At 34.2% G+C, this 27,357-nt stretch overlaps 2 protein-coding genes across 3 annotated transcripts; both read left to right on the top strand.

Annotated features, from left to right (window-relative positions):
• Positions 1–1,293: 1,293 nt before the first annotated feature.
• LOC113111246 (homer protein homolog 3-like) lies at positions 1,294–21,279 on the top strand. 2 transcript variants are annotated; one of them, XM_026275842.1, is made up of 10 exons: positions 1,294–1,666; positions 1,705–1,750; positions 5,676–5,832; positions 5,956–6,087; positions 10,550–10,657; positions 14,982–15,118; positions 15,513–15,669; positions 18,657–18,767; positions 19,499–19,579; positions 20,111–21,279. In XM_026275842.1, the coding sequence occupies exons 2-10, from the start codon at positions 1,746–1,748 to the stop codon at positions 20,294–20,296; spliced, it is 1,074 nt and encodes a 357-aa protein (XP_026131627.1). In that variant the 5' UTR covers positions 1,294–1,666; positions 1,705–1,745; the 3' UTR covers positions 20,297–21,279. The 2 variants fall into 2 exon arrangements, with proteins under 2 accessions (XP_026131627.1, XP_026131628.1); XM_026275843.1 differs by having other exon boundaries at positions 1,294–1,750; positions 5,683–5,832.
• Positions 21,280–22,995: 1,716 nt separating this feature from the next.
• Positions 22,996–27,055, top strand: LOC113111245 (uncharacterized). The gene is made up of 8 exons (XM_026275841.1): positions 22,996–23,592; positions 24,005–24,111; positions 24,190–24,290; positions 24,387–24,511; positions 25,195–25,307; positions 25,379–25,556; positions 26,240–26,328; positions 26,623–27,055. The coding sequence occupies exons 1-8, from the start codon at positions 23,103–23,105 to the stop codon at positions 26,647–26,649; spliced, it is 1,230 nt and encodes a 409-aa protein (XP_026131626.1). The 5' UTR covers positions 22,996–23,102; the 3' UTR covers positions 26,650–27,055.
• The last annotated feature ends 302 nt before the right edge of the window (positions 27,056–27,357 follow it).

Genomic DNA, 27,357 nt, shown 5'->3' on the forward strand with positions numbered 1-27,357 from the left:
TGATTCCGAGCGCGGTGGTGGTCTCTTGCCAAGGGCTTCAGTCATCCTTTCTCTCTCTTCCCTGAACTGAAATTAAGTACTGGGCTGTACTTTCCACATGATTGACATCAGGTTCAGGTGCGCCCACAAGCCGTGCGAGTTTTTTGTGTATTGCAGGTTGGCTGGTGGTTATGTTGCCCGCATATCGCCTCCCATGGCCGAAACTGGTTTTACGACACCTGTCAGGCCGGGGCTAGTAAAGCTAATGCTAATTAAGGTTGATATCTCTGCAGCACGATAACTTGACATTTTTTTTTTAATGACATCATCGCCCTTATTTCTCCTCATTCTTTTGATGTGTGTAGGTCATGTTATGGATATTTTTACCTCAACTTTTGCATATGGCACCTTTAAGAAAAAATACATACTAAATGAAAACTTTGCTAATTTTGCCAATTTTTCACTTCGAGAAAAATATAATAGTGCATTTCCTCACAGCTTGATGAATAGATAGATAGATAGATAGATAGACCGACCAACAGATAAATGATAGATAGATAGATAGATAGATAGATAGATAGATAGATAGATAGATTGATAGACCAACAGATAAATGTTACATAGATAGAACAAATCAGAATCAGAAAGAGCTTTATTGCCAAGTATGCTTGCTTATACAAGGAATTTGTTTTAGTGACATAGGGTTCCAGTACACAGAGACAATAACATACAGACAATATATATATATATATATATATATATATATATATATATATATATATATATATATATATAGGCAAAAAATAAGACACAATTGTGCTATAAATGATAATGGAATAGGATTGAATAAGATGCAGGGATGTACTATGATGGAGGGGTAACAAATAAATATAAGGATATTGCACATTTTTTTGCATAAGCATAAGTGGGGAACATTTAACTGTTCATGAGGAAGATTGCCTGGGGGAAGAAACTGTTCTTGTGCCTTGCTGTTCTGGTATTTGCCGACCAGATGGCAAAAGTTCAAAGATGGATTGACTTGGATGTGAGGGATCCAGAGTGATTTTCTGTGCCCTTTTCCTCACTCTGGATGTATACAGTTCTTGAAGGGTGGGCAGGGGAGCACCAATAATCCTTTCAGCAGTCCGAACAGTTCTCTGTAGTCTTCAGATGTCTGATTTTGTTGCTGAACCACAGACATAGATACATTTTATTATTAGATTCATAAAACAGCATTTTGTTTCTCTCACTGAAAGATGGAGTCCTTGATAAAGCGGTGGTTGGACATAAGAGCGTCCAGCTTCAGTGTGAGGGTCTCGTGCGTCTCGCGGCCAGCAGGGGGCAACAGATCACAGCACGCGGGAGTCGAGGGGGTCAATATGAGTGAACACTGTAGAGCTCAGGGGTTCTAGATTACTTGAGAAATCTGACTATGAGGAGTCGGCGAAACAGAAGAACAGAACTGCACGCTTTCGTGCTTTTCAGAAGCGTGGAGATAACGAGACCGTCGGAGAGGAACTAAAGGACTATGAGGACGAAAAACCGAGATCAATTGAGAGAGACAAGACAAAGGAGAGCTCCGTTTCTATAAATACACTCCATAACGGAGCAAACAAAGCACAACAACTGTTTTGAGACTTACATTGCTGTATGGTTATCGCCATATACACAGGAGAGACTGGACCGAGACCGACACGGCGTGGATCAGTTGTGGGGAAAAAGCCGGAGTGATTGCATTTCACTGATTTAACGTTTCGTGTGTGAAAATGGGGTGAGTTCGCTCTCCGTTTATTACAAATGCCAGAAAAGCCACGACGATTGGGTTTGTACAGCGCTGATAACCTCTTTTTGAAGCTGTAGAGCTAACACTTACTAGTGTGTGTCAGTTGTAGATTCAGTGTAACTTTAGTTTGGATCAGTATTTTTGGACGCCGTAAGTTTGGAAAAGGCGGACGCGCGCTCACATTCCTGCTGTGTCTCAACATCTACTGCGCTGTCTAACTAGATAGCAGAATTAGTAATCATTGTCCGTTCCGAGTCAGCTGAGAATGAACCAAGTCATGCAATTGGCAAAATGCTGTCTACTAGTTAGGAGGCTCGCTGGATTTTAAGTCACTCTGTCTCTCAGCTCTGATTATGTGAAGGATTTCTCTTTATTCCCATCAAAATTATTGTAAAATAATTAAATTTGTGTAGTCATTGGTGGCCGTTTTTGTAAATTAATGCTTTCTGTGATTAAATAGATGCATGTCGCATTGTAAATGTTACCATTCTCCAGATTTTACAGCTGTGCATTTGTTCCAGTTCAACTGTGGAACGCCAGGAAGGCCATAATCACCTCACTCTGTTCAACATTCATGATTGTTACTGAGAAAAATAACCTTGAAAAGTGTTACTTTCCATGAATAAGGTACAAAACAAACAAAATTAAAAATTATAAAAATAAAAAAAAATAGTTAGTGAAAGGTGGTATTCAGAAAATGTTCAAAGTCAACTAGTCACAATGGTTTTATGTAAAATGCTGTAAGTGAACATGAAATTAAATTTTACCGTCTTTTTAAAATGCATTTTAATGTGAATAGTTTATGTTTTCATTTTCAAATTTGGCCATAGTTCTCCAGTTACTGAGTGCTAGAGTCGTGACGTCAATTAGCCATTGGTTCACTTAAGTTTTTTTTATTTTTTTTATAATGTTTTCTTTTTTTCAACATGTATGTTACCACGATACGGAAGAAATTATATTTCACTGCTTTGATTGTTTCTTCATTTTCTGCACGTTTGGAAATTTTTGCTATCCTGTTACCAAAGTGTGGTAAACTGTAGCAAAAAACACTAAATTTAAATAGAAAATATGTATGCAAAAATATAGATTTTTGATTGATTGAAATATATTTCTCATATATTAAAGAATTTTGTTGATTGATAATTTTTTCTCATATAAAAAACACAATTTAGGTGAATACTTGTGTGAAAGTTTACTTGTCTTTTCCAATGTCTCATAGTAAAAGTCTTGTGTGACTTCATATTGCGCGTAGATAAAGATGCTATGTTATATAAAGAGCTCATAGGTGATATTATGCATTCGTTTTGCAGAAATAAACAGTTTAAACATGCATGTTTGATGGTGCATGGTAGGCTGGCTTTGTTGACATGGATTCAAATTCTCTTCTGTGCAGACGAGGAAAATGAACTGAGATGGGCTGCTCTCAGATGGGCTCGAATGGCACTCTGTAAATACATTTGGCGCTATTGGAGATTTCTTTGTAATTGGTCTCGGAACGAAGACATTGGCTGCAGTGTGAAATTACTGTAGAAGTTGGAGTGGAGCACTTTTTATATACCATACTGTGCAACAGAAGTGCTTAATAAACAGTTTCTGCATGGAGCACCTGCACAGCCTTTTCCGGAGGAGTTCTGTCCTAGATAACCTTCCCAGAATGCCAGAGTGTCACTTTGGCCTCTAGAGGTTTCATTCAGCAAAGATTGATGGACCCAGAGTTTGAATCTACACTTGAGAGCACTTTGAATCTAGTGATTTTTAGAGATGTTCCGATACCCTTTTTCTCTTCCCGATACCGATTCCGATACCTGGGCTCAGGGTATCGGCCGATACCGAGTACTGATCCGATACCTGGGTGTGTATCTGTATATACAGCTGTATATACTACTAGCCCTGTGTAAATTGCTAGAATTCTTTTTATGGTGTGCTTCAGACAGATCCCTCAATAAAACATGAACAAATACATGGTGAACTACTGTATTTATTACAGTATTTTTATTATCTAACATGAATTTGACAGTATTATTTATTTTCATATGCAAAAAAGAACTTCAAATGCAGCCAAAAATCTAACACCGCAAACTAAAAAAGGTATTTAAGTTTTACAATATAACTGTATAAAAAAACTGCAACAAATAAGTCTAGGAATATAAAAAAAGATCTATTAATCAGATAATCTCTTTACAACAAAACAAGTAAAAAACAAGCAACCATCTAGGCATAATTATTATTATTATAGAGACGTATTATTATTACTGTAGGCTACAACAGTAGCTTTATATATTGTCAATTTACTCATGTAAACCAAACATTTATTTTAATGGGCTGCCATGAAGATCTTTGAGTGTCTGTGTTTATGATATGACAGTATTCTCAAATGAAACGGTAAATTCTCATGAAGTGACGGTTTATGCGTTCGTGTCCTCATGACACACAGCAGAGACTACAAAACAGCGAGCTCTCGCGCATCTGTGCCAGTCACCCACAGAGATGTAGATTTTGCGGGAGTAATATTTAAATAGTATTTTGCAGTTTAATATTCACAGACACTAGTATATATTCGGCTACTGTCTGGAGCCCTGCGCTTTGACTTACACGGAAGCGACTGAACGCAGCTGCCGGTACTGAATATACTTGAGAGTCTGTAACTACCGGTACTACAGAGACATACTGCTAACCACTGATCTATAATATAGTAGCGGCTTCACTGTCTTTTGGCAGTTTAGAATGTGATGAGTGATCCAGTCATATATAGATCAGGGCTGCTAACGCGTTTTCATTTCTTCTTCGCTGCTCTAAACAGGGGTTGCTTGTGGCAACACAGCACAACTTCCTGTGTTTTCAATGCATTTTGAGCAGCGAAGAAGAACCGTGCAGCGGTTAGGCAAAGCTTGCGGTCATAACTAGGTATTTTTTAAGAAAATGGTATCGGATCGGTATATGGGTTCATGTACTCGCCGATGCCGATGCCAGAATTTGTTGTGGTATCGGAGATATTTCCGATACTAGTATCGGAATCGGAACAACTCTAGTGATTTTAAAGGGATAGTTGACTTTCTGTTTTCAGCAGAACACAGGATATTTTTAGAAATTTCTCAGTGTATTGTTTATCCATACAATGAAAGTCCGGGGGTAAAACACATACCCCATTGGCTTTTACTCTACAAAAAAAAAAAAAAAAAAAAAAAATATATATATATATATATGTGTGTATATATATATATATATATATATATATATATATATTCTTTTTATCCCATGAGAGAGAACTTTTACTGATGAATTCGTAAATTATTTAGTTTTAATGCACTGTATCGTGTTGGAGAAAAATGTGAAAAATGCATGCATGTACACAAAGTTTTTTTTTGTTTTAAAGAGTTGTATATTTATATTAATCATAAATGCATTAAATTGATAAAAATTTACAGTAAAGAATATATTTATAATGCTACAAAATAATACAAAATATATGCTTTTCTTTTGAACTTTCTATATATTAAAAAAACCAGAATCACGGATTCTATGAAAATATGAAGCAGCACAAATTTTACATTTATAATGAGCAGCAAATCAGCATATTATAATGATTTCTGAGACTGGAATAATGATGCGAAAAATTCAACTTTGCCTCACAGGAATAAATTACATTTTAAAATATATTCCAATAGAACATTTAAATTAATTTAAATTGTAATAATATTTCACAATATTGATTTTACAGTATTTTAGATCAAATAAATTCAGCCTTGGTGAGTATAAGAGACATCCTTTTAAGCATTTAAAAATCAAAGTATTAACCAATACCAAAGATTGTAATATTAGTGTCAATTTGTATCACATTTATCACATTGTGTTTGATTAGGGCATAATAAAACATAAAAATTGCTGCTATATATAATTTTTTTTTTCTTGGAAGGGAGCAGCCACTATTCAGCTTGAAGGCGCACGTCTTCCAAATTGACCCGGACACTAAACGAAATTGGATTCCGGCCAGCAAACACGCCGTCACCGTGTCCTTCTTTTATGATGCCGCCAGGAGCGTGTATCGCATTATCAGCGTAGGGGGCACTAAGGTGAGAGACCTCATCTACGGTCGTCCAACTCCGTTTTGTTCATGCCATTTTGTTTTTATCAAAAGATGCTGTTGTTGTTGTTTTTATTAAAAGGTGGTATCCTTGTGTTTTGCTCTAATGAAGGCGATTATTAACAGCACCATTACACCTAATATGACCTTCACGAAAACGTCACAGAAGTTTGGCCAGTGGGCGGACAGCAGGGCCAACACAGTGTATGGCCTTGGGTTTGCCACGGAGCAGCAGCTTCAGCAGGTAAATGCATGTTGAAGAACAGTTTTATTAAATTGATAGTTCACTCAAAAATGTCATCATTTTTTTGTCATCATTCACTCACTCTCATGTTGTTTCAAACTTTTATGAGTCTCTATCTTCTGTTGTGCTCAAAATATAATGTCTTGAAGAATGTGGGGAGCCAAACTGTTGAAGATATAGCCATAGACTTCTATAGTCAGCGGCTACCATCGTCTGTTTGTTTACCCACATTCTTCAAAATATTTTCTTTTGTGTTCAGAAAAAGAAAGACTTTCTTACAGCTTTGAAATGGCATGTGGTTGAGTGTCCCTTCATGCTTAAAAGGAATGTTGCGTTTAAGAAAAACAACAACATACATTGTAAAACAAACTAGATAATGGATTGATATTTATGTGTTTGACTGAATTATTATGTTTTTTCCCTTGGGGCACATGTGATCCCAAGTTTAAATATTTTAGAGTGCCTTCAAAATCATTAGTGGAGCAATAAAATTTTTTGAAATGTGTGTCTTTGATAAATGAATTCAAGGCCAAATTACAGGCCAAATTATTGAATCGATTAGAATACAAAAAGTACATAACAAATGTAATTATAAATATTTCTGCTTCAAATTAACATCTCTCTCTCTCTATATATTTATATATATATATGTGTGTGTGTGTGTGTGTGTGTGTGCATATATATATATATATATATATATATATATATATATATATATATATATATATATATATATATATATATATATATATATATAATATAAAAAACAGGTGCATCTCAAAAATTGGAATATTGTTTTTTTTGCAACTTATTTAAAAACGTGAAACGTTCATATATTCTAGATTAATTAAATGTAAAGTTTATTTATTATTTTTTTATTTTAATGATTAGAGCTTACAACTCATGAAAGTCAAAAATCCAGTATCTCAAAATATTAGAATATTTCCAAAGATCAATCAAAAAAAAAAAAAAGGATTTTCAGAACAGAAAAGCTCTGTTCTTTTAAAGTATGTTCATCTATGCACTCAATACTTGGTCAGGGCTCCAGCATCAGTGAGGAGTGGCATGGCTCTGTCGAGGCATTATTGAGTCTTCAGCTCGTCTGTATTGTTGGAGCCACTGTTTCTCATCTTTCTCTTGAAAATATCCCATAGATTCCACATGGGCTTCAGGCCAATCAAGCACAGCAATATCATGGTCAGCAAACCACTTGGAAGTGGTTTTGTCACTGTGGGCTGGTGGAGTCCTGCTGGAAAAGGAAATCAGCATCTTTATAAAACTTGTCAGCAGATGGAAGCATAAAGTGCTCCAGAATCTCTTGGAAGACGGCTGCATTGACTTTGGACTTGATAAAACACAATGGACCAACATTAGTAGACGTTACAGCACCCCAAATTATGCAGTTCAATGCAGTTCATTTAACATTTCAAGTTTATTTGTATAGCACTTTTTACAATACAAATCATTGCAAAGCCACTTTACAGAAAACTGAGTTTCTACAATGTTTAGTAGTAGCTTATCAGTGCTGACTGTCAGTTTATGTACATATGGCAGGAATGTACGGAAAAATCAATTAAAGACATAATCAAACAGACGATGAAGATTATTAACAGCAATTATTATATGATGCAATCAAACTTATAGCAAAATTTGGTAGTTCTGGATGTTGTTTCAGGGTTGGCATCATCTGAGGTCCTCTGAGGGGTTGGCATCATCTCTTCTCAGATGTTCTGGATCCAGACTGAAGCTTGTGTAATTCCTAGTTCTGGCAAAAACAGAAAAACAAATAGAGACATAATTAGCATTGCTGCTGTTCCAACCAAGTAAAATTAATTTGTTTAACCCATGCTAAAGAATAATACTGCACATTTGATCAGATATAACTGCAGTATGAGATTATGAGATGCATTATTTGAATGCTTGGCCAAAGAGATGTGTTTTTAATATAGATTTAAACCAAGAGAGTGTGTCTAAACATTATCAGGAAGGCCATCACAGAGTTTGGGAGCCAAATGCAAAAAGGCTCTGCCTGCTTTAGTGGACTTTGCTATAGGTACTACCAAAAGTCTTGTGTTTTCTAGATGTTTGTGACCTTTTTGTGAGGGTGATGGATTATAGCGTGGTAGAAGACTAGTTGGGTATGAAGGAGCTAAACCATTAAGGGCAATGTAGGTAATTAATAATATTTTGTAACTGATACAGAACTTAAAGGGTTCGTTCACCCGAGAATGAAAATTCATCCATGTTTTGCGCACCCTTGAAGCATCCTAGGTGTATATGACTTTCTTTTTTCAGGATAATCCAGTCGGAGTTATATAAAAAATTGTCCTTGCTCTTCCGAGCAGAATGTGAGTGGAGTGGTAATATTTCCATGCGTTTTTCAAAGATAAATATCCAGATTTCAAACGTAATAAAAAAAAATTCTAACGTCTGCTGACCCGGAGCCATCTGAGGAACGTTTTATTACAGATGCGCACAATTTATTTCACGTATTCTGAAGTATTGACAACAAACACCTGCTTAACCCTATATAAAAGCTTGGAAGAGCAAGGAGAATTTTTAATATAACTCCCGATTGGATTATTCTGAAAGAAGAAAGTCACACACACATAGGATGCTTCGAGGGTGAGTAGAACATGGAAAAATCTTTTATTCTCGTGAGAACCGACCCTTTAATATGTAGCCGGTGCAGAGACTGCAAAATAGGGGTAATATGATCATATTTTCTTGACCTGGTAAGGACTCTAGCCGTTGTATTTTGGACTACCTGTAGCTTGTTTATTGAGGATGCAGGACAACCAGTCTAGTCCAGTCTAGAGGTCATGAAGGCATGAACTAGCTTTTCTGCATCAGAAACAGGTAACATATTTCGTAGCTTGGCAATGTTTCAAACATGGAAGAATGCTGTTTTTGAAATATTGTTTTGTAACATTGTTTACAAGTTGCCGTGTAATATAACAACCAGATTTTTGACTGTAGAGGAAGTAACCGTACATCCGTCTAATCCCCTATTTTCTAATGATATTAGAAAATATTCACATTCTCTAATAATATTAGAAAGTCCAGTCTTCCTCCAGACCTTGGTTTCCAAAATAAATGCACAATGTACTTTTATCTTAAAATAGGACTTTGGATCACTGAGCAACAATCCTGTTCTTTTTTTCTTCTAAGCCCAGGTAAGATGCTTCTGTTGTTGTTTCTGTTTCACAAGTGGCTTGGTAGCCATTGAAGATGTCTGAGTGTGGTGACTCTTGATGCACTGACTCCAGCTTCAGTCCACTCCTTGTGAAGCTCTTCCAAGGTCTTGAATCACTTTGCTTTACAGTTTTTTTCAAGCTTGCACTGATCCCTGTTGCTTTTGTCTCTTTTCCTACCCAGTTTCTTCCTTCCAGTCAACTTTGCATTTACTATGCTTCGATACAGCACTCTGTGAAGAGCCAACCTTTCAGTAATGACCTTCTGTGACTCACCCTCTTTGTGGAGGGGGTCAATGATTGTCTCCTGGACCATTGTCTTCCACATTATTATGGTTTCAAAGAACAAGAGATTAGTAATTTATTCTGTAGGGATGGTCATTTAATGAAACTCAAATGTCAATATTCTAATATTCTGAGATACTGAATTTTTGACTTTCATGAACTGTAAGCTCTAATCATCAAAATTAAAACAAATTAACTTTTGAAATGTATTACTTTACATGTGATTAATCTAGAATATCTGAAAGTTTAACTTTAAATGTTAAATTTTTTTTTTTTTTTTACAATATTCACATTTTTTGAGATGCACCTGTATGTGTGTGTGCATATATAAACTATTTCAAAAATGTTGATGATTGTTATAAACTGTATTGTAAACTGTATTTCACAATTAAAATTATAGAATTTTTTCTTAATGTTTTTAGAATGTTTTGTAAATAATTGTAAAATTTTTTAATTAATTTAATTGTATGCTTTCATGAAGCTCAAGCAATATAGCAGTAGTGCTAGCAATGCCAAGATCTTGGGTTTGATTCCAAGCAAAATTACTATGCTAGAACTTATAAAAATGTACACCATGGTTTTAATGCAGTGTACATTTCTTCAGATAAAGGAGTCTGGCATTTATACACATTTCCTGAGAACACTTGAGAGAACACTTTGCAAAGTGGCAAAACTTTTAGAGTGGCAAAACTTTGCAAGCATGTTTTCATCACCTTAAATGAGAAATATTGTAGGTTAACCAGTATTTATGACAAGCCAAATGTGGATTTTTTTTTTCCATAACATAAAGCAAGAGGTCATGTATGTGTATTAATTATGCAATGTTAAGTGAAATTCTTGAAAGTGAAAGTCATGGCTAACAATAACGTTTTGCCACATATTTATTTCAAATATATAATGGCCTTTGTAACTAATTTCTATACATTTGTTAAAAAGATGTGATAAAGTTACTATTAAGGTTTTCTCTGTAATTGTCTGTGCAGTTCTCGGAGCAGTTTAAAGAGTTTAAAGAGTCTGCGCGGCTCGTCCGGGATAAATCACAGGAGAAGTTTGAGCTGTTGAGTCCTGCCCTAAACATCTCTTCTCCACAGGTAAGCACAGTAACTCATATTTAACTTCAGCTAAACCTTTCAGAAGTGTGACTGAAAGCATTACACTAACAAAATGCAGTGATTAAAATGTAAAGTTTGTTTTGTATTGTGACAGTCCCCAACCTCTTTCTCATTAACTGCAATCTAAAAAAAAAAAAAAAAAAAAAAATTATATAATATTTTTATTTATTTATTTATTTTTACAAGAAATACTTACATTTGAGACTTAAAGGAAAAAGGAAAAAAGGAAACAAATGAATTGAAAGCCATTAAAAGTGCAGTATTTAATCTCAGCACCATTAAATCAAAATATCATGCATTCTTTGTTCAGGTTTTGATTATGCCAGCAAGGCCTTAAATTTTTTTTTTTTTTAGATTACATTTGTGAATTCTACAAAGGTTTGTATGTGTTTTTGTTATTTATTAAAATGACCACATTGGCATTATGTTAACAAACTGGCATTTAAAGGGTTAAAATCCTGAAAATGTAAAAAAAAATTTATATGGTAGGTTATGATCAGAACTGATGTTGGTAAAAAGATCTGTCAGTGAAAGCAGAAAAAATATTAATACAGTATATAATATTTTTATGACTTTTTTTCTTTTCTTTTTTTTTTGGCATATGTTAGCTGACAAATAAACATTGATATCTTAGTGCAGGTAACACAGAAAAATAATACCAATTGTTTATTTACTTATACCACTGACATTGTTACGATACAAGGCTGGTTTAAAACTGATTATCTTACCCATTAATGGTAAGGCAAAATGCTTGATGTGTTGTGAGCCCACATACAGTATTCTGTAGTGGTTTAATGGCCATGACAGGCTTTTCGTCCCATGAGCTCTTTGCGTTCAGACGTGCCTCTCTAGAGCACATGAAACAGGCCACTGACTTAAAGCTATTCATTATTTAATCAAACCTGAGTGTTCAGAGTTCAAAACAGCAACCGTGTGTGCTGAATAATGCTGCCCTTATTAATTAATAAAGTGTTTTTGGGGTCTTTCGTGAAGAATGGAAGTATATAAATAGTGAAACAGAATAATGCACTCTTTGATCACTGAATCCTAATGTGTGTCTGCTTCTAAGAGCTTTCTGGGTGAATCAGGTATTCTGTTTATATAATGGCTATTTTAAATAGCGAAACATCAGTGAATGTCTCTCGCATGCCAAGGAATGTTTTAGATGGTTCGTTTTGTCAGAGCATTGAACCCTTTTGCAAGAAAGTGTATGTTGCCTTTAGGGGTGTCAGAATGAATCACTGCATTGGATGCGGATGATTATGCATCAATACAGTAATAGACCATAATCGATTATAGACGTCTTATGTCACTTCATGTGCGTTTTGTGTTTGTTTGTGCTGAAGGTCACGGCTGTGGTTAAATGCACTTGCATCTCTGAATACTTTATGATACAAAATTAATGTGTAAACAGTCTGGACAAAACATCTGATATGTCGAAACAGATGTGGATTAGTGTGAATGCAGCCTATTAAAGCTGTCACTGTCTATGATGTCATCAGTGATGCTGAGGAAAAAACGTAAAGCATGACTGAAAGTACTTCTACTTTCCCGTGTTAACACTGATGTTTTTGGTCCAACTCTTCAAGTATGAGTGATTACAGTAATTAATGAATGCTTATATCTTCTTTCTTTTGATGTCTTTTAAATTAAAAAATTTAATTAAATGTATGCATTTAGCAGGATATGAAACACTGCCTGGAAGATGACGTTTCTGCTTTCTGCAGTTTGTACAGGAACCATTTGGCAAAATCTATAAATGTTTATAAAAAAAAATACACCCACTCAGGGTTTTTGTTTTTGTTAAATGAAATAAAATAGTAATATTAGAAGAAAAACTAAAACCTTGAAAACTATTTAAAAATATGAAAAGTAATAATATTGAAACTGAAATAAAAATAGAGCCAAATATAAATACTTTTAACAACAAAACTAATAAAAATGATAAAAGGACATAACAAAATTACAAAAACCTAAACTAAAATAGAAACTAAAATGCATAAATATAAAAACAAAATATATATATAAACTATACAATATATGAAAATATAAAAGAAATTGGACAACTGAAAATATAAAAATAAAAGCATATTAATAAATACAATAATAGTATACAAATAATGATACAAAAAATACACCCCTCCCACTAATACCTAAAGTATTGACTTTAAATACTAATAATACAAATAATAATAAAATATGTCCAACCTGCTCGAACTTCCTGTTTTGATAACTGGAATTAAAATAAAAAACTATAAATACTGTAATAGTAAATAAATAATAATGCTAAAATAACGCTATTACCACTATTATCTCCTCCTCCTGTTTCAATAAAATTACAAAAACGAAAAATCTAAAAATAAGAGGCTGATCCAAAATATTAAAAAATGATTAAAATAGTATATTAATAATAATATTAAAGTAACACTAGTACCACTAATATCTTCTGCACTAACTAGACTGATTTCATTTAACCTTTTAATTTTAATTTAGTATTAAATCATTCGAAAAAGAAGAGCCATTCATCATGTCCTGCTCCAACTTCCTGTTTCAGCAGCGCTCATCAAACATGAGCCTTGAATGATATTTTGGGGAAGATTGAGGTGGTTTAATTAGAAAAAGTCCAGTATCACTTTTCTACAGTTTGACATAGGCTCACGATAAGAGAGGAATGTAGAAATCTGCAAGATGCATTATTGAAGGAATGGAGCTCCCGAGACACTGACTATGCAGTGAAGATGTCGTGTCTCTGATTCCTCTTGCTCTACTTTTAAACATATTAAACACACAGAAAGCTCCACCTCAAACTCCATATGAACCACTGTAGAGAAAGTAAACAAGTCATCGGCCTGAGTCTTCCTTTGGGGAATGCCGAGTGTGAGCTTGATGAATTATACAAGCTTTTCTGAGAGCAAGTGTGTGCCGCTGCACAGAAACACTGGACGTGTTTGAAACTGCACAACATACTGTAATAGAGAATAAGCAAAAGATCCCAGTTCTTCCAGAAGCACTGTTCTGGTTTTCTCAAGTCTCATCAATAAACTGATGTCCTTTTGAATCTGAATCAAAGAACAATGCCATATGTTGCCTCATGCCATGCTCATTTTCTCACCTGATGAGACTAAAAAGTTCTTAAATATATATATATATATATATATATATATATATATATGTATATATATATATATATATATATATATAAAAAATATTGTTGAACCATGAGATGATAGTCTTTCATTAAATGTGGACATTTCAACACTATATCAGTAGTGGCATTTAGGAGTAGAGATTTCATACATTTTGTATATATAGGATGTTGTAAATATCTACTAATTTATGTTGCACTGATATAAAAATTCTGTAAGAACTGGTTGTTATTTTTATGATGTGGTTGAGATACCCTAACATTTACTGAATGGTATAGTTTATTATTTATGGTTTATTGAATGTTATTGAAAAAAGTCTCTTATGCTCCCCAAGGTTGCATTTTTCTATTATTATTTTTCTGCCAAACAGTGTAGCTCCTCAGAAATGGTTGTGGTTCAAACAAAGTGGTTGCCAAGCAACACACAAATGTAAACAAAGGTGTGTGTTTATAGAGTAATTTAAAACCGCTTTGAAATTGGCTCAACCAATCAGAATCAAGGACCGGAACTAACAGTTTTATAATGTTATATGTATATTTTCAAATGTAATTTTACTCTAGTTTTCAATGTCACAAGATCAATTATTATAAGTCTTCAGTTATTAATGGTTGTTATTATTATGATTGTTATAAATTGTTGCTGGTAAATATTTGTGGAATTTTTTTTTCAAGATTCTTTGATGAATATATAGTTCAAAAGAACAGCTTTTATTTGAAATAGAATCCTTTGTAACGTTATAAACTGTTTTCGCTTTCACTTCTGGATACTATTGTATCCAATAAACACACACATACCCCAAAAATATGAGTAAGATTATATCATGGTTTCTGAATTAACATTAACCAGCACAACCGCTTTTAGCATTGATAAGAAAAAATATTGTTTTTTTTGTGTGTGTGTGTGTTTTTTTTAGCAGCATATCAATGATTTCTGAAGGATCATGTGACCCTGAAAACTGGAGTAATGATGCTAAAAATTCAGCTTTGCATCACAGGAATAAATTTAATTCTAAAATATATTACAATATTAAACCTCTTTTTTAAATTGTAATAATATTTCACAATTTTAGTGTTTTTACTGTATTTTTGAGAGCACAAATGCACCCTGGGTGTCAATTAAAAGCAAAAGCATTTATGAATGGTAATATTGTCTATCAGGTGCTGTGTGAGGACCGTCAGTCTCCTCCATTGCTTGGTGTCAATGGCTCCAGTGAGGACAAGTTGTTTCGCAGCAAGAGTGCTGATATGGAGGAATCCTCAGAGAAAGAACAGATGAGGAAGATGCTTTCTGAAGGGTAAAACATTCAGATATCCATGTTACCTGTCAAATCTCCTGTTCGTGATATCTAATATAAAACATTACATCATGATGTACATCACCATAAAACACAACATTGAATACGCCAATGCTGAAAACATCACAAAGCCACAGTGTTCAGGAATTAAATAAGACGAGATTTAAGAAGCTGTTAAAACAGGCTTATTTAAATCTGAAATGTGGCGAGGGACTTCAGTAATCTTTTGCACACAGCTTGTTTCAGATTTTCTTGTTATAAAGCTAACACAAAAGAAATGACATTTCAAAACGCGTTTACCATCTGCTACCGTTCGATGAAATTAGTCTTTGCCTCAGCTTCCAGAAGGAAGGACCGAAATATAATTGAAACCCAGATGTTGGTTTATCCACAGGTCGATATGTGAGAGAAACCCGGAGGCCGAGCTGTTTTCTCTTCGGGACAGCAATGCTAAACTGGTGGCCGCTCTTCATGAAGCTAACAGCAGCATCGATCAATGGAAAAAACAATTAGCCGAGTATCAGGAAGAAACCGTTCGCCTACGAGAGCAGGTGAGGAACGTTAAAGACAATAAAAGACACTACACTCTTGAAAATAAGCCTGGGGTTCATTTTGTAGAGATGCCATAGAAAACCCATTTTAGAGAACAGTTATTAAAAGAACCCTTTTTTGGTAATCAGAAGAACCTTTAATAATCTAAAGAATATTTTGTCCACTTTAAACAATCTTTTGTACTATGGAAATGTTGCATGGATGTTAAGGGTTCTTCATTGAACCTTTAAAAAGCAACTTTAAAGAATCTTATTTTTAGGAGTGGAGGCAAAACCATCGTTTTCTCAGGCACTGCAGAGATTTTAGGCCATTTTGCTTCTAATTTTATTATGCTTTATCCTTTTAATTTCAATTACAGTACTTAATTTTGAAAGATGTGTTCTCAAAATTAGCTTTTTTTTTCCAGAAATCTCCACTTCATTAGCGCTCACATACAGCAGATGTTTGTTTTATTTATACACAGATTGGTGTGTGTTTGTGTATTTAGATATTTATTAGGGCTGAGCAGTATGGCCAAAAAAAAAAATTATATTTCAGTATTATTTATTTTAATTTTTTTGGACTTAATGTACTCAATGTACTTATTAAAGGTTATGAAAACATACCTAGCCATGTAGACTGTGCTGTAAATTATGTGCATAGTAATTATAAGCATAGCCTAATTGTATTTGGCTGCTTTGATTACCCCCATTACAGACAATTTAGTGCTATCATATAAATACATTTAATTATAGGTTTAAACTTATGGCACATTTATTGTCCAACAACAAGTATTTTAGCAAAATATATGTTTTTGTCATAATTACTGCACTCTTTCTGTTTGGCATGCATTGCGCATGGTGATGCTCGTTCAGAAATATATCCATGACTTTCTGATATTTACAGATGGAGAATATATACATGTGGGAAACCAGCACATCTCAAACGCATTAAACCGTGCAAGAGGCCTGTCAGAGCATCTACTACATGTGTTAACTATATCTTCGGAGTTATTTTAAAGCCCTTAATATAATTCCTGTCTTGTGTTTAGGACAGATTGGATTATGCTCTTTCCTTGCAGCAGCTCACTCTTTGTCTACTGCTATATTGCAGATGTGCTCCTATTAAACTACAGGATATCACCCTCCGTCTAAACTTTTGACTATAATGTGTTAGCAAAATGAAACAAATATTTTGAACTTGGGTTCAGATTTTTTTTTTATCTATTCAAATTACTGCATATTTAATCAGATAATCCTTTATTTGCATATTTAAACACAATTTCAGAAAGCTAATACAAAACTATTTGTATTACAAAAAACGACTGCTTTTTTGAGGACCTCATAAGAATAAGATCCACAGTGAGATGTTCTCGTGTGTTAGCAATTAGTTTTAGCATTTGCTCAAGCAAACTGAACTCAATTCAACAGTTTTGTATAATCCCACATAAAGGATTCTGTTCTGTGTACTGAAGCAAACATCAAGCAGGTAACGTATGTAGTTCAGGTCTTCAGAGAGCGTGCAGACGGATATTTATAGGAAAAGACAATACGCCTTCATTGTCCCGAACAGAGGGAAGACAAATGACCGTGGGGAAACTGAGACCACCAAGTTTCTCCCTCACACGAACTGAAAAATAGCTCTGAGTTGTGACAGCGTTAAAAGCTACAGTGCAGCGATGACCCGCTTTACTTTTCCATGAGATAGTGTTTCCTGTGAACTGTAATATCTGAAGATGCGATGCTAAATCATGGAATCGTGTGGCATTTCATTTACCGTATTTTCCGGACTATAAGTTGCACTTTTTTTCATGTCCTGCGACTTATAGTCAGGTGCGACTTATTTATCAAAATTAATTTGACATGATCCAAGAGAAAAACATTACCGTCTCCAGCCATGAGAGGGCACTCTATGCTGCTCAGTGCTCCTGTAGTCTACACTGAAGACATAGAGCGCCCTCTCGCGGCTGTAGACGGTAATGTTTTCTTTTGGTTCTTGGCTCTAAATAAATGCGACTTATATATGTTTTTTTTCCTCGTCATGACGTATTTTTGGACTGATGTGACTTATACTCGGATGCGACTTATAGTCCGAAAAATATGGTAGTTTCTACAGCATTGTTTTTGTTTTGTTTTGCTGTTGTTGTTTTGTTGTTGTTTGTTTAGTGGGGTCCAAAGGTCTGAGACTACATTGATGTTTTTTCCTTTTTTTTTTATATATACTTTATGTAACCTGGCAATAACCACAATTTTCAGTTTAAATTTTTTTTGTTACGTATAAAGATATAAATTCTGATTCGGAGTAATGCATGTAAATCCTTTGTACAGATGGTATTTTCTAATAAATAAATAAATTATTGATTAGTTTGGCGTAATGTCTTATAATTGTTTCTTAGAGAAAAAAGCAGTAAGCAGTTTTGTTCAAATATTAATATTTGAACAACTTTTTTGGTCATTAAATCAACATTGTGTTATACAGCCAGCATGCAGAAAAAAGCATGAAACAGGAAATGATATCATGATGAGATCTCATGAGTGTCTGTCAAGGTCGGTAAATCTCTTAGAAGATTAAATAATTTGACAATTATATAAAAAAACTAAATTAGTTCAAGTAGTTAAATGTCAAAACCTTCTTATATTTCTGAATTAATATTTCATAGTACCAATCTAATGATATTTATGATTGAATATTTCATATTAATGACATTTATGAATTAATATTTCATTATATTAAACTAATGATATATCTGATTTAATATTTTGTAATATATTTAACTAATGATATGTTTGAATTAATCATTCATAATATTAAACTAAAGATTTTTGCATTCATATTTCATAATATTAAACTAATTCTATTTGAAAATGTATTTGATATATATACTTGGCAGATGTTTTTAATGTAGTTTTTTTTTCTGATGGTTGTCTACAGTGGGGCGAGGGTTTTGCCTGAGACTGAGTTTGATGACAGTCTTGTAATAGCTGTGTTGTGTTGGTTTGTGTTTCAGGTGGCAGAGCTGGAGGCTCAGAGGGGGGTTTCTGCCTCCAGCGAGACGGCCAGCGAGGAGCTCTCCCAGACTGTTGCAGAGATGGAGGCTCTTATCAAAGCTAAAGATGAGGTAAAGATTGCTTAATGTAGTTACAGTGCTAACTGACACTGCTACAGACTCCAACTCCATCTTTAGAGCATGTCTACGCTGGACACTTATGGCGTGTTGTCGAGGCCATAGATCGATCCTGTTATAATGTCCACACTGTAAGCTGTTTTAGCAATGTCTATTTAATATAAAATAATTGATTTACAAACTGAATCATCTGTGGGCATTTTAAAACAGTGGCACCCTGTGATGTGGCTTCTAGCTGTGTGTGTGTGTGTGTGTGTGTGTGTGTGTCCAACCAAAATGTAAAATCCAAACCAAATTTTTATGGCCTAAAATTCCTTAATTTTATATGGCCTTTCTAACAATATTTGATTTTTTTTGTGTGTGTGTTGATTTGCATCCACTAATACTCATGATGTACTTAAGTAATTAGTGTTAGTGACACTAAGAGTGCAGTCACTTATTTGTGCATAATTACTATAAGTACTTCTTTGCATAATTACTGAAATTGTGATCCTGGTCTAAGGCAATGCATAAAACTGAACTCATGAGTCTGAGATACAGAATTGCTTAAACATGATCAGTGAATTAGTATGTAATGAGACATTACACATTTAAAATATTTCAGCCCATTTAAAGTCAGTTTTGTACCAAAGAATTTTCTAAATAGAAGTACTTTTACATTTACTTGTAAGATGAGCAGTTTGGTGCAGAATATTCTTCATTTACAGTAAAAATGGTTATTACAGGAAATAAGTATTCTACGAGGCAAGAAACCAGATGTAATTGAGCTGGAGAAAGAAAGGGAAGAAGCCTGTCAAAGGATGCAGGTAAACTCCTTTAACTTTACTCTTAGTCGAGTAAAATAGAGATTTAAAGTATTTTCACTAGCTTCAGAAAACTTTCATTTTAGTATCATTTATAGTTTTTTATTGGCATTTTGAATTAGCTTTCATTTTTATAATTTCACGTTTTCATTTTAGTTCCTTTTTTGCTGTTTTATTAGTTCTGTAAATGTATCTTTATTTCAGTTTATTTTATTACATAGTTCAAATTAAAATGACTTTTTTAAACTTTTTTCTTTGCTTGTTTTTTATAATTTATTTCATTTATAGTTAACATTTATTTTAAGCAAGGAAATGCTTTTTTATGGCCTTTTTTCATTATGCTACTCTAATGTTCATCGTGACCTTTAATTCTATAATATTATTTCTGTAACGTCATTGTACATTTGTTTCCTCTTGATTTTACTATAGCTTTAGTTTTGGTCTTTGTATTTCCTGTAGAGCAAACTTGAGGTCTTGAAAGCCTAAAATAACTAAAAAATTATAAGTTTTATGTGATTTTTGTCTTGGCATTAGGATCTGGAAGTGAAGAACTCGGAGTTGGAGAAACGAGTGCGATCAGCAGAGGGCGCTTTAGCTTCATCCCAGGATGCCCGGAGCAGGGCAGAGATCGCGATGCAGAAGGTCATAGAAACTTTAGACGTCAAGATCTGCAACTTGAGCGACCTGCGACAGAACCTAGCCAAGCTCCTGGAGAAATGACCACTGCGCTCAGACAAACATTCAGGGTCATTATGAGGTAGATGAGATCTCTGAAATCTTCCCTTGATGCACAACTCATCAGTTCCTCATGTACCAAGCAGGTAGTAATAACTAGAGATGTGATAAGTAATTCAATTTAGGACCCATTCATTACACATTTGCTTCCTGAGAGCCATGGGTGTAAGTTTCCAGATGTTTCTCACACACAGAACTGGGCCTGTTTTGATTGAAATCAATCAGACTAGAACTTCTTTTAGACTTGTTTATTGGTACTAGAAAATCAATATAGTTGAAATTATTATTAAGATCTGTGATTTGGTTGTGACCAGTTTTCTAATACGAATAAGGCTTTGAACAGACGGTTCTGTAGATATGATCTACTGTTTGATGTATGTATCAGTATTATTGTTATTATAAAAATATCTCACTCTTTACGGACACCAGCATGTCTCTGTTAGGATGTTAAGCGATGTATTGGCTTACAGTTTCACATAAGTTTGCTTAATTCAGAGCTCTGCGATTGACCAACAGGGAAATCTAAGCACACAACACTAACAAACGTGAATGGTTAACTGGATCTTTTTCATGAATTAATTTATTCATTATTTTCACTGGTTTTTGGTGCAGTCTAAATATGTAGGTAGTTCTAAATCTAATGCAGTTCTGCAGAGTACTTTAATGTTAAGATTCCATTAGCACTTCTAAATGCAACAACCCTTTAGGAAAAACACTTTTTTATAGACCACTATCATTTGCAATACCTCAGCATGCATCTTTATACCAAGCGTTACAGTTCAGTAGTTCTTCCTCTTTTTAAAAACATGACCTTTCACTTTAACTGTTGCTTTCGTTTGACGTTGCTTGGACATTTGGCCTGTAACCTCAAAGACATTTGCACATATGCTATTTTTCTATGGTGTGCGCCTGTTGTTGCCTGTGGTTTTATATGAATTCACAATAAAAGTATTTGCTTCATGTGTATATGTCCTGTAATGTAATCATTCTTTCGCAACCATAAAACCCCTTAAGATAGCCTTTATGATACTTTAGAAATAACAATACTTGGAACGTTGTTATTAAGTTACATCACATGGAGTGCAAATGAATGAAGCTATAAATTGTTGGGGTGCTGATTGCGTTAATTATGATAATTATTGTGCATTTTGAAGCATGATTAAAAAAAAGGGTGGGGGGGGGGTCCAATTTTAACTGTTAAGAAGCAAGAAATGTTATGTTTCACTGTAAAATGATGCATGGCTTTTGAAATATGGTGGAAAATATAAAGGTAGTTCTCATCCACTGAAATATGATAAATAAATATAATGTTTTAATTCTGTTTAGCGAAGCTGATATAATTTCAATTAGTATTGTTACAATGATATTACTTTTTTAATGATTAATAATTTGGGAAAATTGAGGTCTATAAATTCTAATTAACTAATAAACCCTAAAATTATAGGTCATGTTCAAAATGTTTGAATATTGTTGGATTAACGCACAATATTGAATATTAAGTAGCATTTGCAAACAAATAACTAGCAACTAATAATATACCTAGTCATACATGATAAACCTGCATAGCCTAGTTTTATATTTAAAAGTCTTGATATTTGTCATAATACTTTTTGGGGAAACTCAACAGCGCCATCTACTGAACAGCGAAAGTTCTCTTCTAAATCGAATTACTTCACACTTCTAAGAGCAGAAAGGTAACTGAATATTTGAAAGAAATTGTTTGATGCTAATAAGTTATTATTGAATTTAAGTAAAACAAGAAAAGAATTTTATACTGTACTGAAATAACCTTTATATTCTGTACTATACAGTGAGGTCAGAACAGGCTTTCTATTTACTGAATGAGTTTTGTACTGTACAAACTGTAGTTCTATCCCCTCACCCTAAACCTACCCTATTAAAATATTATTATATTTCTAATTCATTTATTTCATAGTAAGTATAGTTCAAATCTATTACGTATAGACTTGCTGTTAAAAATGTTAATGAAACTTTATTTGCACATTTGATGAGGTATATGATCTTGAAATGCTATATATTTATAGTGTACCTAAAGTATACTTGCAATAGTTCCACTTTAGCACATATAGCTACTAACCATGTCTTTAATTGGACTTCAGCAATACTTCCACACTATTAAAGCGCATTAAGTACAAAATAAGTTGCAATTTAGCAGACTATAAGTATACCAGTTTATTGTAATAGAAGTACAATTGCATGGCATTTTATTAAGTATATTTATTAAGTATACTTAGTATGAAATATGTATATCAAATACATTTATTTTTCAACTAGGGTACATACCCCTCCCACAAAACTTAATAATAATAATAAAATAAAAAAAAAACGTCATTCTTGACCTGTTGTGTTTCCTGAAATGTCCCCAAAAGGACTAAATGTATTAGTAGTATTATATCCTTGTGGGGGGACACACATCTTTCTTAATTAGTTTAGGCCTACCACCTGGGTAGGACAAAAACAATCAACTAAACAATGTTTTACTGATAAAACAAGGTAAGCTAAATACTGCTAATTATTTTATGTACAAATAAATAAATAAATAAAAACAGCATGTATTACTACTTGCCATATTTTATAAATTCAAACGATAGTGGTGGAATGGTAGCCATGCGCACGTCACCAGCCTCATTATGACATCATACACGTAACGTTCCTTTTGTTCTTTTTACTTTTTAAATGCCCTGTTTGTTTCGAGAAGACGGATTCGAAGTTTCTAGCCACTTTAAGCGCACATTGTTTCTGTTTATAATCTGCTCACGAAGCTACGAAGATGCTTCGCTCCAGAATCTCAAATTTGCCATTTGTGGATGGAGCGCACGACATGTATACGACAACTAACAAAAGCCACTTTAAATTAGCAGACACCACAGTCGCGCCGAAACGAGACATTATCCTTCAGCCGGTCTCACCAGACTTCCAGCACAGAGACCAGAATTACCTCGGAGTAAAGCACCAGACGGAGACAGCGCTGTCCTTCCCGCCGCATCCAGCAGCTGCTGTCACGCAGCCAACACTGACCCACCTCACGATGCTGAAAACCAACTTTAAACTGCATTCAGAAGACAGCTGCGGAGACTTTAAGACCACTCAGTCTGATGAGCTAAAGCCCCTACCGATGTGTGCCGCCAAAATCATTCGTCCCCTGAATGCAGTCATGACAAGCCTCTCTGAGGACAAATATCCTGAGCCCACTTATAGAGCTTCCTACATCAAACATAAAGTGTCCCGGACCCTCAGAGCAAAGCAGTCGGCTAAAACAGGTCAGTACTGTACACACACAGACACACACACGTTTGTTTTTGTGAAAAGTGGATTCATCCCATTGGTGTAATGGTTTTTATACTGTACAAACTGTATATTCTATGGACCTTCACCTAACCCTAACCCTCACAGGAAACTTTGTGCATTTTTACTTTCTCAAAAAAAAAAAAAAAAAAAAAATACTCATGATTTATAAGCGTTTTGAAAAATGGGGACATGGGTTATGTCCTCATAAGTCACCCTCTCCTTGTAATACCTGTGTCATACCCATGTCATTATACAAAGTTGTGTCCTGATATGTCACAAAAACAATAGCGCACATACACACACACACACACACACACACACACACACACACACAGTCTATTGGCATTTCGAGTTGATATTAGATGCGTTATTCTTATCAATCAGGTGTCGGATCAAGTCTAATCATGGACAGAAGGGACAGATTCCGTTCCAGTTATCATGAGCAGTTCCAGTACAGATGGTCTCCTCGTCCTCCTCAGTCCACAGAGAAGGTACATTTATATTATTTGGCAGTGTTTTCAATAAAGTTGCAGTTTGATAACATTTTTTTTTTGTCTTTTTTATTTTAGCAACAAATTCAGTGTTCATCTGTGGCGATGGGAGATCATGAAAAGACAACGGACAAGCTAACAATGTATTCTTCCTCATTCAGACAATCGGATGGCCACGGGTATGATGCAGCATAAACACAAAAACTTAAACATTTGTATATTGCACCACACCAGAAAGTTCTAGATCAGATTTTTTATTTTTTATTTGTCAACAGTGCTGCTGAATTCAAAGAATGTCTGCTTCCTAAGATAAGTAAATGTCGGCCCATCAACCTTCGGGAAGTTCCTGACCACAAATGGACAACAGCCTTATTTGAAGATTTTCATGCGTACAAAGGAGGTATGTACATTAATTGTATGCTGTGTAGGCCTACTTTTTGTTTTTTAATGCAGAACATGGGACAGGTTTATTATGGTCAACTGAAATTGAAACTAAAATTAAAACCATTCAAATTTTATTTAGTTTAACTCGATAAACTAAAATAACTAAAATGGAAAAAAAATAGATAATTATATACTCTCATTGTAACACAAAAAAATCGTCAAAACATCTAAAAATGACAACAACAAAAAAATACTAAAATTATCACGAAAGCAGAAATTTAAAACTGATTAATAGTATTTCATTGACACTAAAATAACACTGATGAGAATGTAATTTGTTTTAAACTCTAAATATGTGAAAGTGTTAACTTTAATATATTAATTAAATGTAACATTTTAATACATTTAATACGATTTATTTTTTATTCTGCTTTCTAATGCTTGAAATCATGACATTAATTCTGAACTATTTAATTCTCTTATATTCAATGCAAAGTTGAACTCTGTTCTCAATTAAAGAAAGTCGGCTTTATCTGTTTACTGGGCTTTTAGTGAATGTTAATGGTCAAAGCGCAGCCATGTTAATATTCCTGACCTTGAAATGCTCACTTTTAACTCAAACCTGCCTTCAGCTTCTGCTTTATATTTATCACTCAATAAGAAAATTAACAAATTATGACACATGTTTGGTATTTCCAGGCTCTATTCACCTAGAGCGCAGATGCCCGACTCTCAGCTCTGTGTTCAAAGGAAAGATACTGATGGACAATAAGGACAGGCTGTCAACAACAAACCAGTGCTTTTTCCCGAAGGTGTGGCCTGTTGCAACTTATTCTGAGTTGAAGATCTAGACAGTGTCCTAACTGAGATGTTTGCCTTTCAGATAAAGCGCTCCCAGTTCTCAGTGCATGTGGACGGAGCCGGGATCAGGACTTTGAGCAATGTTAAACTCGGGAGGCCTGATCTAGATGACACAACAGCACAGGAGCAGCTCCCATCAAAAGAGGCGGTCCATCCCAAACCTCCGATCTACTCGCCTAGCCATGTTCTGTGTGAGCAAGGTACCTTGAGCTGTACTTTCACAATGAAAACGAGCTGCCCACATTACTTCACATTACACCCTTAGAGTGTTAGGCTTAGGCTGTTACTTTTAAAGCACTATTTCTGCTTGATCTGAACCATAAAATTACTTTCGAATATTGTCAGGTTGGTTCAGACATAATACATTTCTGTTTACTGGAAAATGTAATTTAAATGGTACTGCATGCAAAGCATTTTTGTATCATTGAGATTACAGTTTTAGAAAATTATAATATTATATTATATTTATAATATTTTAATTTGATTTTGTTGATATTTTCTGATAGTCTTAGTACTTTAATTTATTTGTCATTTTTATTTGTTAAGTTGTTTTTAAATATGTCTGTGTATATATATATATATATATATATTTTTTTTTTTTTTATTTGTATTTTATTTGTCTTAGTTAACTAAAATAACTCTAGTTACGGGACAGAAAAACATTAAATACAATTCATAAAAATAATAAAATATGTTCCAAAATAATATAAATGTTTACATTTATAAATATATAAATATTATATTCTAAATAAAATAAATGTTAACATTAATTATATAAAATTTTAAATATCATTGTATATTTATTTTTTAAATGTTCTCTGTAATATCTATTAAAATCAAATATTTCTCTGATCTTGTTTCTTTTTTTTCTTCTTTTTTTTAGAACCAGATCGGATGCTCACAACCATGCAAAAAGATTTTGCTCCTCTGAACTCTAGAAGACAGAAAATGAGCCCAAGCCAGCTTCAGCAGGTAAACCACATTCACAGCAGATAAACCCTAGCTCCCTGGTTTCCCATTTATTCTCCAGTCCTCGAGGAAGTACATAGACATTGGTCTGTGAGCTGGGCCTTGGCTGGTGGCGCCAGAGTTTGCTTGAAACCAAGTGATAAATAGTGGGCAAGTAGTTTACTTAAAAGTGATTTAGCCTGATGTTACCACATATATATATCAACACTTCTCCCATTTTAAGTATAATAGTTGTTCAATGACTAATTATTTGAGTTTAAGAGCTCATATCTTGACCTTACACTTATCTCTTTCAAGGTTAAGGAAAGCCATATCAGGCCCTGACACAGCGAACATGACTTCAGGACAACACACAACAAAGCATTTGTTCCCAAACCTTACTGCAAGGCATCCCTGGAAAAGCCACTTCTTCAGCACATCAGCAATATGCCGTTTTGAGTTGAAAATGTCTGAATCACGGAAAACGTCTCTATTCTAAACAAATGTCATTTTCTGGCGGAAAGCCTCCTTTAGTGTATTGTTCATGCATATTCAATTCAACTCCGAAATCCAACTAAACTCTAGCATACAATAATAACCAACACGGACAATGACTGTTATGATGGATTTGATATTGTTGATGACGACAAACACATTTATGCATAAACTGGCTTAAAAAGGACACATACATTTGTTTAGAGTGCAGACCTTTTTTGTTTTTGACTTTATTAAAAAGCATGCATGTTTCAAAGCATTGTGTCCTTTCAAATTCATGTCATGTTGGAAGAGCAGAATTTGGCACACAACGTCATTACCTCCATAAAGTGTCAAAATTCTCATCAACATAAAACAGTTTTTAGGCGTGTTATGACAACACAACACGACTTATATACAGATCAAAAGTGTGTGTGGGGAACTTCAAGGTTAAGTGGTGATCTGGAGCTCACCGTGGTAATGACTACAAGGAGTGTGTCAGAAGGCGACTAACTGATTTCACACAACACATACAGGCATTTAGACCAACACGTGCCAAATATTATAGGCCAGTGCCAG

Source organism: Carassius auratus, chromosome 11 (assembly GCF_003368295.1).
Source record: "Carassius auratus strain Wakin chromosome 11, ASM336829v1, whole genome shotgun sequence".
Classification (NCBI taxonomy): domain Eukaryota; kingdom Metazoa; phylum Chordata; class Actinopteri; order Cypriniformes; family Cyprinidae; genus Carassius; species Carassius auratus.

Bases quoted from the DNA above. Each gene is read 5' to 3' on its own strand.
- LOC113111245 (XM_026275841.1), top strand. From the start codon at position 23,103: ATGCTTCGCTCCAGAATCTCAAATTTGCCATTTGTGGATGGAGCGCAC. The intron at 25,308-25,378 runs GTGTGGCCTGTT...TTTGCCTTTCAG, and splicing joins ACCAGTGCTTTTTCCCGAAG to ATAAAGCGCTCCCAGTTCTC. The intron at 26,329-26,622 runs GTAAACCACATT...ATCTCTTTCAAG, and splicing joins GCCCAAGCCAGCTTCAGCAG to GTTAAGGAAAGCCATATCAG.
- LOC113111246 (XM_026275842.1), top strand. The intron at 15,119-15,512 runs GTAAAACATTCA...GTTTATCCACAG, and splicing joins AGGAAGATGCTTTCTGAAGG to GTCGATATGTGAGAGAAACC. The intron at 18,768-19,498 runs GTAAAGATTGCT...TGGTTATTACAG, and splicing joins TTATCAAAGCTAAAGATGAG to GAAATAAGTATTCTACGAGG.